This window comes from Hylobates moloch, unplaced genomic scaffold (assembly GCF_009828535.3).
Source record: "Hylobates moloch isolate HMO894 unplaced genomic scaffold, HMol_V3 SCAFFOLD_12, whole genome shotgun sequence".
Taxonomy (NCBI): Eukaryota; Metazoa; Chordata; class Mammalia; order Primates; family Hylobatidae; genus Hylobates; species Hylobates moloch.
The window spans coordinates 43,517,456-43,531,295 of record NW_026652287.1 but is presented as its reverse complement, the minus strand read 5'-3'; the positions used below and the strand labels follow the sequence as shown (position 1 = coordinate 43,531,295).

General features: G+C 52.5%; 1 protein-coding gene across 1 annotated transcript; it reads left to right on the top strand.

Moving 5' to 3' along the window:
* Nucleotides 1–1,750: 1,750 nt before the first annotated feature.
* AP1M2 (adaptor related protein complex 1 subunit mu 2) lies at nt 1,751–13,298 on the top strand. The gene is made up of 11 exons (XM_032171580.2): nt 1,751–1,909; nt 2,151–2,218; nt 5,209–5,339; nt 5,453–5,600; nt 5,694–5,820; nt 7,228–7,370; nt 7,777–7,848; nt 9,354–9,512; nt 10,905–11,030; nt 11,443–11,518; nt 12,858–13,298. The coding sequence occupies exons 1-11, from the start codon at nt 1,789–1,791 to the stop codon at nt 12,878–12,880; spliced, it is 1,194 nt and encodes a 397-aa protein (XP_032027471.2). The 5' UTR covers nt 1,751–1,788; the 3' UTR covers nt 12,881–13,298.
* Nucleotides 13,299–13,840: the final 542 nt, after the last annotated feature.

The following is a 13,840-nucleotide window of genomic DNA, read 5'->3' as shown; positions in this document are numbered from 1 at the left end:
ATCTCCTGACCTCGTGATCCACCCACCTAGGCCTCCCAAAGTGCTGGGATTACAAGCGTGAGCCACCACGCCCGGCCGAGCCAGCCTGTCTTGTTATTTAATAGCCAAAATAAGAGTGGTGGTGAAAATAATATTCCCGTTAATATTAATAGTGAGAGCTAAGATGTTTGAGAACCTGCCATGGGTCCTCCCTGTTCAGACGCTGGATGAAACAACCTTAGGAAGTGGTAACTAATTATTATTATTATTTATTTATTTATTTTTTTTGAGACGGAGTCTCGCTCTGTCTGTCTCAGTTCACTGCAACCTTCACCTCCTGGGTTCAAGTGATTCTCGTGCCTCAGCCTCCCGAGTAGCTGGGATTACAGGCACACGCCACCACACCCAGCTAATTTTTGTATTTTTAGTAGAGACGGGGTTTCACCATCTTGGCCCGGATGGTCTTGATCTCTTGACCTCATGATCTACCTGCCTTAGCCTCCCAAAGTGATGGGATTACAGGCGTGAGCCACCGCACCCAGCCAGAAGTGTTTACTATTATGGGTGGCTTCCTGACTACCAGACACAATCATATGAACTATCATTTTTCTTCTTTCTTTCTTCCTTTCTTTTTTTTGACAGGGTCTCCCTCTGTTGCCCGGGCTGGAGTGCAGTAGTGTGATCACAGCTCACTGTAGTCTCGACCTCCTAGGCTCAATCGATTCTTCTGCCTTAGCCTCCAGAGTAGCTGTGACTTCAGAGGTGTAGGCCACCATGCTCAGCTAATTCTTGAAATTTTTTGTAGAGGGATCCTGCTATGTTGCCAAAGCTGGTCTCAAACTCCTGGCCTCAAGCGATCCTCCTGCCTTGGTCTTCCGAAGCAGTGGGATTACATGAGTGAGTCATTGCACCTGGCCTCTTCTTGTTTTTTTTTTGTTTTTGTTTTTTTTTTAATAATCCCACTTTGGTACAAATGAAGTCTGGGGCAACAGCAGGGATTCTGGACCCAGGATGCCTTAGATCAATCCCCAGTTTCCATATGCTTCCAATGGACATCGTTTCTAACCTCACTTCTCCTGTGTAAAATGGAGATGATGATAACATCTACCCCACAGGGTTGTGGCAAGAACTAATAAGTTAGCAAACATCTACTCTTTTTTTTTAGTAGCCAGCCTGCCTGCCTTCCTTCCTTCCCTCCTTCCTACCCTCCCACCCTCCCTCTTTTCCCTACTCCCTTCATTCTTTACTTTCTCTCTTTCTTTTTTTGAGGTGGAGTCTCGCTGTCGCCCAGGCTGGAGTGCAGTGGTGTGATCTTGGCTTACTGCAAGCTCCACCTCCCAGGTTCACGCCATTCTCCTGCCTCAGCCTCCCGAGTAGCTGGGAATATAGATGCGTGCCACCACGCCCGGCTAATTTTTTGTATTTTTAGTAAAGACGGGGTTTCACCATGTTGGCCAGGATGGTCTCGATCTCTTGACCCCATGATCCACCCGCCTCGGCCTCCCAAAATGCTGGGATCACAGTCGTGAGCCACTGCGTCCAGCCATCGCCTACCCTTTACTAAAACACAGCCTGGTGCTTAGTGAGGGCCTTAGTCCCATTAGCTGTTGTCATCACACTCCCATTTTACAGAGCAGGAAACAGGCACAAGGAGGCAGAGCCTTGCCCGAGCCCCTCAGCTAGGAATTAGGGTCAGAACCGGGCACTGTGCCTACTCAGCATGGTAGGTTCCTGGATGCTGGTGGTGACCAGGTCCTTTCCTTCCACCCTCAGCCATTGATCAGCCGCAACTACAAGGGTGATGTGGCCATGAGCAAGATTGAGCACTTCATGCCTCTGCTGGTACAGCGGGAGGAGGAAGGCGCCCTGACCCCGCTGCTGAGCCACGGCCAAGTCCACTTCCTATGGATCAAACACAGCAACCTCTACTGTATCCACCCCACGTGGTGTCCCTGGAGGTGGGTGTGGGGGCTGTCGGCAATGGTGGCAGCTCAGGCTAAGAGAGGGTGGGCTGAAGACAGGAACTGCACAGCACATCTCTATGGCTCAGGCTGGGGAACAGGGGCAGGTAGAGATGAGGGTGGTGGCAAGGGACAGGGTGGAGGTTCAGGGTCTGTATTCCACTTACTTCTCCATAAATAGCACCTTTTCCTTAACCTTGCTGCCCCCAGTGGTGGCCACCACATCGAAGAATGCCAATGCCTCCCTGGTGTACTCCTTCCTGTATAAGACAATAGAGGTAGGTACTAGCCTCCCATTGGCTGACTGGTCTATCCGTCTACCCCTCTTGCCCGCCTCTTTCAAGATTCAAGATCCTTTTCTAATAGGAAGCCTTCCCACATCTCCCTGGGTCATCTTTTTTTTCTTTTTCTTTTTTTTTTTTTTTGAGACGGAGTCTCGCTCTGTCGCCCAGGCTGGAGTGCAGTGGCGCGATCTCTGCTCACTGCAAGCTCCGCCTCCCGGGTTCACGCCATTCTCCTGCCTCAGCCTCTCTGAGTAGCTGGGACTACAGGCGCCCACCACCACGCCCGGCTAATTTTTTTGTATTTTTAGTAGAGACGGGGTTTCACCGTGGTCTCGATCTCCTGACCTCGTGATCCGCCCGCCTCGGCCTCCCAAAGTGCTGGGATTACAAGCGTGAGCCACCGCGCCCGGCCTTTTTTTTCTTTTTCTAGTAGAGACAGGGTCTTGCTATATTGCCCAGGCTGGTCTAGAACTTCTGGATTGAAGCAACCCTCCTGCCTCGGCCTCCCAAAGCGTGGGAGCCACCACACTCAGCCCTTCCCTGGGGCGTTGTTTGAGTCTCTGTGCATCCGCCATCAAAGCCCCATCACTCTGCATCTCATCAGCTGCTTATGAGGTCATCTCTCCCTAAAGGGCAGAGACCAAGAATGTCTCAGAGAGCGTACGGCTCAGCTAAGCCCAAGGACTTGGCATCCAATCCCAGCTTCCCTGCTTCCTCACTGTGTGACCTTGAGCAAGTGACTCCTCATCTCTGTGCTTAAAAAAAAAAAAGACCAGGCACAGTGGCTCACGCCTGTAATCCCAGCATTTTGGGAGGCTGAGGTGGATGGATTGCTTGAGGCCAGGAGTTCGAGTCCAGCCTGGCCAACATGGCGAAACCCCTTCTCTACTAAAAATACAAAAATTAGCCGGGTATGGTGGCACCTTCCTGTAATCCCAGCTACTCAGGAGGCTGAGGCAGGAGAATCGCTTGAACTTGGAGGGTGGAGGTTACAGTGAGTCGAGATCACACCACTTCACTCCAGCCTGGGTGGCAGAGTGAGACTCCGTCTCAAAAAAAAAAAAAAAAGCCTGGAAGCCCTTCCCTTCCCTTCTTCTTCTTTTTTTTTTTTTTGAGACCCAAAGTGCTGGGGTTACAGGTGTGAGCCACCGCACCCGGCCTCTTCTTTTTTTTGAGACGGAGTTTTGCTCTTGTTGCCCAGAGTGGAGTACAATGGCATGATCTCGGCTCACTGCAACCTCTGCCTCCCAGGTTCAAGTGATTCTCCTGCCTCAGCCTTCCTGAGTAGCTGGGATTACAGGCATGCGCCACTGTGCCCGGCTAATTTTTTGTATTTTTAGTAGAGACAGGGTTTCTCCATGTTGGTGATCCACCTGCCTCGGCCTCCCCAAGTGCTGGGATTGCAGGCGTGAGCCACTGTGCCCGGCCCCTTCCCTTCTTTTGAGACAAAGTTTCACTCTTGTTGCCCGGGCTGCAATGGCACAATCTTGGCTCACCTCAACCTCCGCCTCCTGGGTTCAAGTGATTCTCCTGAGTACCTGGGATTACAGGCATGTGCCACCACGCCCGGCTAATTTTTTGTATTTGGCCAGGCTGGTCTCAAACTCCTGACTTCAGATGATCCACCCACCTCAGCCTCCGAAAGTGCTGTGATTACAGGTGTGAGCCACCATGCCCGGCTCGTTTCTTTCTTTTCTTTTTTTTTGAGACACCGTGCCCCATTAATTAAAAAAATTTTTTAAGTAGAGGCCGGGCGCAGTGGCTCACACCTGTAAACAAAGCACTTTTGGAGGCCGAGGCGGGTGGATCACTTGAGGTCAGGAGTTTGAGACCAGCCTGGCCAACATGGAGAAACCCCGTCTCTACTAAAAATACAAAAATTAGCCGGGCATGGTGGCGTGCGCCTGTAATCCCAGCTACTGGGGAGGCTGAGGCAGGAGAATCACCTGAACCTGGAAGGCAGAGGTTGTGGTGAGCCGAGATTGCGCCACTGCACTCCAGCCTGGGCAACACTGTGAGACTTCGTCTCAAAAAAAAAAAAAAGCCACCGTACCTGCCCTTTTTTGCCTACTTTTTCAAGCATTCAGTACACTTTTTCTTTTTTCTTTTTTTCTTTTGAGACAGGGTCTCACTTTGTTGCCCAGGCTGGAGTGCAGTGGCACAATCTCAGCTCACTGCAACCTCTATCTCCTGGGTTCAAGTCATTCTCCTGCTTCAGCCTCCCTAGTAGCTGCAATTACAGGCAGGTGCCACCATGCCTGGCTAATTTTTGTATTTTTAGTATAGACGGGGTTTTGTCATGTTGGCCAGGCTGGTCTCAAACTCCTGACCTCAAGTGATCTGCCTGCCTCGGCCTCCCATTGTTGGGATTACAGGCATGAGCCACCATGCTTGGCCTTTTTTCTTTTTGAGACAGGGGCTTATTCTGTTGCCCAGGCTGGAGTGCAGTGGCATCCTCATGGTTCACTGTAGCCTCGAACTCCTAATAAAATTTTTTTTGTTGTTGTTAGAGATAGGGGCTCATGGCCGGGCGCCGGTGGCTCACGCCTGTAATCCCAGCACTTTGGGAAGCCGAAGCGGCTGGATTACGAGGTCAAGAGTTCGAGACCATCCTGGCCAACATTGTGAAACCCCATATCTACTAAAAATACAAATATTAGCTGGCCCTGGTGGTGCACGCCTGTAGTCCCAGCTACTTGGGAGGCTAAGGCAGGAGAATTGCTTGAACCCGGGAGGCGGGGGTTGCAGTGAGCCGAGATAGTGCCACTGCACCCCATCCTGGGCGACAGTGCTAGACTCTGTCTAGAAAAAAAAAAAGAAAAAAAGAGATAGGGGCTCACTATGTTGCCCAGGCTGGTCTTGAACTCATGACCTTAAGTGATCCTCGTGCCTTGGCCTCCCAAGGTGTTGGGGTTACAGGCATGAGCTACTATGCCCAGCCCATAGCCACACTTTTGTGGGTCTCTCTCTCCTCCGACCCCCAGGTATTCTGTGAATACTTCAAGGAGCTGGAGGAGGAGAGCATCCGGGACAACTTTGTCATCGTCTACGAGTTGCTGGATGAGCTCATGGACTTCGGCTTCCCGCAGACCACGGACAGCAAGATCCTGCAGGAGTGAGTGGACCCCTGGGGGCAGCCATGGGCTGGACTGTGGGTGTAAGGAACTGGAGGAGGTCCACGGAGGTGTCCCTGGGTCCAGCTGCTTGTCCCTGCCGCCCTCCCTCCAGGTACATCACTCAGCAGAGCAACAAGCTGGAGACGGGCAAGTCACGGGTGCCACCCACTGTCACCAACGCTGTGTCCTGGCGCTCCGAGGGTATCAAGTATAAGAAGAACGAGGTCTTCATTGATGTCATAGAGTCTGTCAACCTGCTGGTGAGCCCGCACACCTCCCGGCACCCCTTCCAGGGTCTGGCTGCGGGAGACGGAGTTGGATGCCTGCTGACTATCCCCCACGTCCTCCCTCAGGTCAATGCCAATGGCAGCGTCCTTCTGAGCGAAATCGTCGGTACCATCAAGCTCAAGGTGTTTCTGTCGGGAATGCCAGAGCTGCGGCTGGGCCTCAATGACCGCGTGCTCTTCGAGCTCACTGGCCGTAAGCATTTAGGGGACCTTCTGAGAAGTGCACAGGGGAGTCGCAAACCCGGCCCACGTGGGGACTTAGCGAATCTCCGCCCGTTTTGAAATAAGCGCTCGCTCACCATCTGCTGGTCACGGCCAGTATTGCAGCCATTGGTTGACTTTGCAAAGGCTGTTTCATGATTGAGTGACTGACTATTGGGTGCCAGGTGCAGTTTTAGGCTCTGAGGACACAGCAGTGAAGAAAAAGACAAACTCGCGTTCTTACAGAGATGACATCCTACTGGGAGGAGGAGACAGAATAGCATCTTATTTATTCATTTATTTATTTATTTTGGGATGGGGTCTTGCTCTGTCACCCAGGCTGGAGTGCAGTGGTGATCATAGCTCATTGCAGCCTTGACCTCGGAGGCTCAACTGATTCTCCCACCTCAGCCTCTCGAGTGACTGGGACCACAGGCATGGACCACCTACTTTTTAAATTTTTTATAGAGACGGGGGTCTCGCTATGTTGCCCAGGTTGGTCTAAACTCCTGGCCTCAAGCGATCCTCTGAAAGTGCTAGGATTACAGGTGTGAACCACTGTGCCTGGCTCAGCATCTTATTTATTTATTTATTTATTTGAGATGGAGTTTCCCTCTGTCACCAGGCTGGAGTGCTGTGGCATGATATCAGCTCACTGCAACCTCTGCCTCCTGGGTTCAAGCGATTCTCCTGCCTCAGCCTCCTGAGTAGCTGGGACTACAGGCGCCAGCCACCATGCCCAGCTAATTTTTTTTTGTATTTTTAGTAGAGACGGGGTTTCACCATGTTGGCCAGGATGGTCTCGATCTCTTTACTTTGTGATCCACCCGTCTCGGCCTCCCAAAGTGCGGGGATTACAGGCGTGAGCCACCACACCTGGCCTCAGCATCACATTTAAAAGCCAGACACTGCCGGGTACAGTGGCTCATGCCTGTAATCCCAGCACTTTGGGAGGCCGAGGGGGCAGGATCACCTGAGGTCGGGAATTTGAGACTAGCCTGACCAACATGGAGAAACCCTGTCTCTACTAAAAATACAAAATTAGTCGGGCGTGGTGGCGCATTCCTGTAATCCTATCTACTTAAGAGGCTGAGGCAGGAGAATCGCTTGAACTCGGGAGGTGGAGGTTGCGGTGAGCCAAGATCATGCCATCACACTCCAGTCTGGGCAACAAGAGTGAAACTCTGTCTCAAAAAAAAAAGAAAAAAAAAAACCAAGCCAGATCCTGTACAGATACTAGGTTCAGATTCCAGCTCTACTCTGCCAGTTTTTGTTCATCCTCTCTGGACCCCAGTTTCCCCATATGTGAAACAGGTGATAGTGGTCGGCAGGGAAGGTAGGGATAGGGATCGTTTCCTGGTTCCCAGGGTCACTCTGCACTCTCCACTCTGAGTTTCAGGCAGCAAGAACAAATCGGTAGAGCTGGAGGATGTAAAATTCCACCAGTGCGTGCGGCTTTCTCGCTTTGACAACGACCGCACCATCTCCTTCATCCCGCCTGATGGTGACTTTGAGCTCATGTCCTACCGCCTCAGCACCCAGGTGAGGCAGGGTCCAGCCCCATGTGGGTGGGGTAGGATGGGGTAGGCTGAAGAGTGACCCTGGGCCCAGAGCAGTGGCTCACGCCTGTAATCCCAACAATTTTGGAGGCCGAGTCGGGTGGATCACTTGAGGACAGGAGTTTGAGACCAGCCTGGCCAACAGGGTGAAGCCCTGTCTCTACTAAAAATACAAAAATTAGCCAGGCATGGTGGCACATGCTGTAATCCCAGCTACTGGGGAGGCTGAGGCAGGAGAATTGCTTGAAACTGGGAGGTGCAGGTTGCAGTGAGCTGAGATCACGCCATGGCATTCTAGCCTGGGTGAAGAAGCGAGACTCTGTCTCAAAAAAAAAAAGAAGAGAGTGACCCTGGAGTTTCCAAGAACTCCCCCTTTCTTCTTCCCACAGGTCAAGCCACTGATCTGGATTGAGTCTGTCATTGAGAAGTTCTCCCACAGCCGCGTGGAGATCATGGTCAAGGTGGGCCTTGGGGGAACGCTTATTAACAATGCATGATCTCGGGTGGGTGTGGTGGCTCACACCTGTAATCCCAGCACTTTGGGAGGCCGGGGTGGTTAGATCACTTAAGCCCAGGACTTTGAGACCAGCCTGAAACCCTGTTTCTACAAAAAATACAAAAATTAGCCTGGCAAAGTGGTGAGTGCCTGTAGTTCCAGCTAGTTGGGAGGCTGAGGTGGGAGGATTGCTTGAGTCCAGGAGGAAGAGGCTGCAGTGAGACAGGGACTCTAGCTTGGATGACAGAGCTAGACCCCATCTCCAAAAAAAGAAAAAAAGAAAGAAAAAAAAAAGTCTGTTATCAAATGATAACTCTCCTGTGATGGACTGAAGGGTTTTTGTTTGTTTGTTTTTGTTTTTTGAGACAGAGTCTCCCTCTATCGCTCAGGTTGGAGTGCAGTGGCGCGATCTCAGCTCACTGCAACCTCTGCCTCCTGGATTCACGCCATTCTCCTACCTCAGCCTCCCGAGCAGCTGGGATTACAGGCTCCTGCCACCATGCCTGCCTCCATCTCCCCAAGTGCTGGGATTACAGGTGTGGCCCACCACCCCTGGCTTTTTTCAACAAGCCCTTTCATATGCCCTCTAAGCCCAGGCCTCCATAATCCTAAGGTGGGGACCCTTATCCTGTCCATTTTGCAAATGAGGAAACTGAGGCACACAGAAGTTAAGGCATTTGCCTGCAGATACACAGCCAACAAATGTTAGAGCTCAGGCCCACACGCATGAGGCTCAAGAAGCCCTGTTCTTGGTGCCTTCCATCTGGACAGCACCATACACCTTTGCCTGATTCAAAATGACCCCTTCAGGCTGGGTGCAGTGGTTCATACCTGTAATCCCAGCATGTTGGGAGGCAGAGGCAGGAGGATCACCTGAGGTCAGGAGTTTGAGACCAGCCTGACCAACATGGAGAAATGCTGTCTCTACTAAAAATACAAAATTAGCAGGGTGTGGTGGCGCATGCCTGTAATCCCAGCTACTTGGGAGGCTGAGGCAGGAGAATTGCTTGAACCTGGGAGGCGGAGGTTGCCGTGAGTGGAGATTGTGCCATTGCACTCCAGGCTGTGTGACAGAGCGAGACTCCGTCTCAAAAAAAAAAAAAAGAGGGCCAAGCACAGTGGATCACGCCTGTAATCCCAGCACTTTGGGAAGCCGGGGTGGGTGGATCACGAGGTCAGGAGATCAAGAACATCCTGGCTAACACGGTGAAATCCCGTCTCTACTGAAAATACAAAAAAATTAGCCGGACGTGGTGGCGGGCGCCTGTAGTCCCAGCTGCTCAGGAGGCTGAGGTAGGAGAATGGCGTGAACCCAGGAGGCAGAGCTTGCAGTCAGCTGAGATCGCGCCGCTGTACTCCAGCCTGGGTGACAGAGCAAGACTCCGTCTCAAAAAAAAAAAGAGGGGCTTGGTAAATATTTGAAGGATGAGCAAGCGAATTCTTCATGCCCCATGCTCACTCTCCTGACAGGCCAAGGGGCAGTTTAAGAAACAGTCAGTGGCCAACGGTGTGGAGATATCTGTGCCTGTACCCAGCGATGCCGACTCCCCCAGATTCAAGACCAGTGTGGGCAGTGCCAAGTATGTGCCGGAGAGAAACGTCGTGATTTGGAGTATTAAGTCTTTCCCGGTAAGCACCAGGGACCGGCCGGGGATCTAGGGGTGGAGGGGACTGGAGTAGTGTGGGGGCTGCCCAGGAGGCATGAGAACACGGCAGAGAACAAATCAGAGACCCAGTCAGGTGTGGTGGCTCATGACTGGAATGCCAGCACTTTGAGAGGCTGACACGGGCAGATGCTTGAACCCAGGAGCTGGAGACCAGCCTGGGGAACACAGTGAGACCGTGTCTCTATGAAAATATTAAGAGGAGCTGGGTGCAGTGGCTCATGCCTGAAATCCCAGCACTTTGGGAGGTTGAGGTGGGCAGATCACAAGGTCAGGAGTTCGAGACCAGCCTGGCTAACATGGTGAAACCCCGTCTCTACTAAAAATACAAAAATTAGCTGGGTGTGGTAACGCAAGCCTGTAATCCCAGCACTTTGGGAGACCGAGGCGGGCAGATCACGAGGTCAGGAGATCGAGACCATCCTGGCTAACACCGTGAAACCCCGTCTCCCCTAAAAATACAAAAAAAAAAAAAAAAAAAATTAGCCGGATGTGGTGGCGGGCGCCTGTAGTCCCAGCTACCGGGAGGCTGAGGCAGGAGAATGGCGTGAACCTGGGAGGCGGAGCTTGCAGTGAGCCAAGACCGCACCACTGCACTCCAGCCTGGGCGACAAAGCAAGACTCCATCTCAAAAAAAAGAGAAAAGAAATACAAATCAGAGAGAGGTCTGTATGTATGCAAGTGATGCAAGCTTGAAACCAGGCCAGTGTATTTCACAGATGGGTAAACTTCCATGACGGGAAGTGAGTGGATTTAAATATCCCCCACCAATGTCTCCAGGAAACCAGCCCTGGGTTCACCTTCCTCACTATTGCTTTGCTGAGCTGGGTGGGTTTGGGAAACCAATTTCCACTTAAGGAGGCTCAGTTTGCCCGTCTGTGAAACGGGCAGGATGAGGTGACCCACATCCCTTGGCTGCTAGAGGTTTTGGCTTGTCCCCGTGATCTTGGGAGAGGTGGATCATCAGTGCCTGTAAAATAGGACATGGTAGTTAAAAAAAGAAAAAAAACCCTGATTGGGTTTTGCAGCCAGAATCTTCCCTGGTGAGTCTCTGTCACCCAGGTTGGAGTGCAGTGGTGAGATCATGGCTCACTGCAGCCTCAAACTCCCAGACTCAAGGGATCTTCCTGCCTCAGCCTCCCGAGTGGCTGAAACTACAGGCATGTTCCACTGCACCCAGCTAATTTTTAAACTTTTTGTAGAGATGGGATCTCAATATGTTGCCCAGGCTAAGGAGCCTTTATTTTCCTGTCTGTGAAACGGGCTGTGAGCAGATCTGGCTCTGGGGGTTGCTGTAAGGAAGGTCTCGGGAGGGTAGGGGGACCCTGGTGTACCTGATGCCCCCATGTTCCCTCAGGGGGGCAAGGAGTACTTGATGCGAGCCCACTTTGGCCTCCCCAGCGTGGAAAAGGAAGAGGTGGAGGGCCGGCCCCCCATCGGGGTCAAGTTTGAGATCCCCTACTTCACCGTCTCTGGGATCCAGGTGAGAGAAGCAGGCAGGGAGGCTCCTCCCCTTGACTTCGGTGGGTTCCCCTCTCTCCTGTCCCTTGGCTCGAGTCACCTCAGTCCCCTGGCCTGTGTCAACACTCCTCTGAAGGCTGCCCGGTCTTTCCCTAGAGCAATGTTACCTTTATCTGCCCACAGCCTGTGCTCCCTCTCCCCCGGCCTATGCCACCTCGTTCCCCACCGGCTTGTTCACTTCTGTCCCTTCTCCACCTCCAAAACCATTCATCATTCCCTTGCCTGTGCCACCTCATCGCCCCAAGACCATGTGATGTCCCCTCATCGATCCCAGCCTGTGCCACATAACCACTGGGCCTAAGCCATCTCTTTCTCCCTGGCCCTGGCCTCCTCCCTCCTGCAATCCTGGACCACCTCTTTTCATTCCCTTCCAGGTCCGATACATGAAGATCATTGAGAAAAGTGGTTACCAGGCCCTGCCCTGGGTTCGCTACATCACCCAGAGTGGCGGTAAGGCAGCCCAGCTCCTGGGGACAATGGGGTGAGGGAAAGGCAGTGGGTAGGTACTCGAGGCTTTCACCACATTCTGGCTCAGAAGACCAACAAGGGTCAGGTGTGATGGTTCACGCGTGTAATCCCAGCACTTTGGGAGGCCAAGGCAAGTGGATCTCTTGAGGCCGGGAGTTCGAGACCAACCTGGCCAACATGGTGAAACCCTGTTTCTACTAAAAATACAAAAATTAGCCGGGTGTGGTGGTGCGTGCCTATAATCCAAGCTACTCAGGAGGCTGAGGCAGAATTGCTTGAACCGGGGAGATGGAGGTTGCAGTGAGCTGAGATTGCGCCACTGCACTCCTGCCTGGTCGACAGAGACCCTGTCTCAAAAAAAAAAAAAAAAAAGAAAGAAAGAAAGCAAACTGCCCCTTCTTGCTTGTCATGGCTCCCTGGGCCTTGCTTTGCACGTCTTTAAAATGGGGGCAGTTGGCTGGGTGTGGTGGCTCACATCCACTTTGCACTCACATCCACTCAGCACTTTGGGAGGCTGAGGTGGAAGGACTGCTTGAGCTCAGGAGTTCCAGACCAGCCTTGGCAACACAGCAAAACCCCTTCACTCCAAAAGTATAAAAATTAGCCCGGTGTGATGTGCACACCCGTAGTCCCAGCAACTCAGGAGGCTGAGGTGGGAGGATCGCCTGAGCCCAGGAGGTCGAGGCTGCAGTGAGCTGTGATCGCGCTGCTGCATTCCATCCTGGGCAAGAGTGAGACCCTGGCTCAAAAAAAAGCAGGGGCAGTTGTCAGCGTCACTTCTAGGGTGGTCGTGAGTTTGGAGAAGGGGCTGAACATATAGCACCTCCATCTGCTGCCTGGAAACCGCCTTGTTGCTATGGTTACAGTACATGTGTTTAGCCCCATTCTTAGCCTTGTTGATCATGAGTGCTGGGATAGGGGATGAATTGAGGGGGTGTGGGAGGCTGTCCCTCTTCCTTCCCCCCTCCCTATTTCTTTTCTTTTCTTTTTTGAGATGGAGTCTCACTCTGTCGCCCAGGCTGGAGTGCACTGGCGCGATCTCAGCTCACTGCAACCTCCACCTCCTGGGTTCAAGCGATTCTTCTGCCTCAGCCTCCCTAGTAGCTGGGATTACAGGTGTGCACCATCATGCCCAGCTAATTTTTGTATTTTTAATAGAGATGGGGGTTCACCATGTTGGCCAGGCTGGTCTCGAACCCCTGACCTCAAGTGATCCACCCGCCTCGATCTCCCAAAGTGCTGGGATTAGAAGCATGAGTCACTGTGCCCGGCCCCCCTATCCCCATTTCTGAGATGGCCCCTCCTCATTCTTTCTCTGCAGATTACCAACTTCGTACCAGCTAGAAGGGAGAAGAGATGTGGGCTTGAACATGGGGCTTCCTTACAGCCCCGGGTGCAGATTTTAGAGGGAGGGAAGGTGCGGGCTGTGTGTGTCTGTGTGAGGGCAGGTCCTGGACTTGGCAGTTTCTTGCTCCCAGCACCCGCCTCTTCCTCACCTCTTCCTTATTCCATAGGCTGGGAGAGAAACTCTCTCTGCTTCCCTCGCCCTTGGAACTTTCCCCATCCCCCTGATTTTATATGAAGAAATAGAAGAGGGGCTTGAAGTCCCCCTCGCGAGTGCCTTCAATTCCCCCTCGCGAGTGCCTTCTTGCAATTACCTGCCTTAGCGGGTGCTGCGGGTCCCTCCTTCACAGCCGCTGAGCCCAGAGGTCCCGCTGGCCCCTCCTCTGAATTTTAGGATGGCATTAAAAAGATGAATCTAGCCGCTGTCTACGTGTTTGTTTGGGGACATTACTAAAGTGCTGCAATGGGAGTGGGCAACACGTATCCGCCCACTCCTCAGTCCCGGCTCATCGCCCTGGTGCTCTGCTCTTGCCTTTGCTTCCCACCTCCACAGTCTGTTCCCCCAGTAGCCGCTAGAGGGCGCGTGTTAGCATCGCTTCTTTTTTTCTTTTTTCTTTTCTTTTTTTTTTTTTTTAGACAGTCTCACCGTAGCCCAGGCTGGAGTGCAATGTCGCGATCTCGGCTCACTGCAACCTCCGCCTCCCAGGTTCAGGCAATTCTCCTGCCTCAGCCTCCCGAGTAGCTGGGATTATAGTCGTAGTCGCCCACCATCACGCCTGGCTTTTTTTTTTTTTTGTATATGTGCTGCCGAAGCGAGCACTTTTTTTTTTTTTTGAGACGGAATGTCGGTCTGTCGCCCAGGCTGGAGTAGTGCAGTGGTGCGATCTTGGCTCACTGCAGCCTCCGCCTCCCGGGTTCAAGCGATTCTCCTGCCTCAGCCTCCCGAGTAGCTGGGATTAC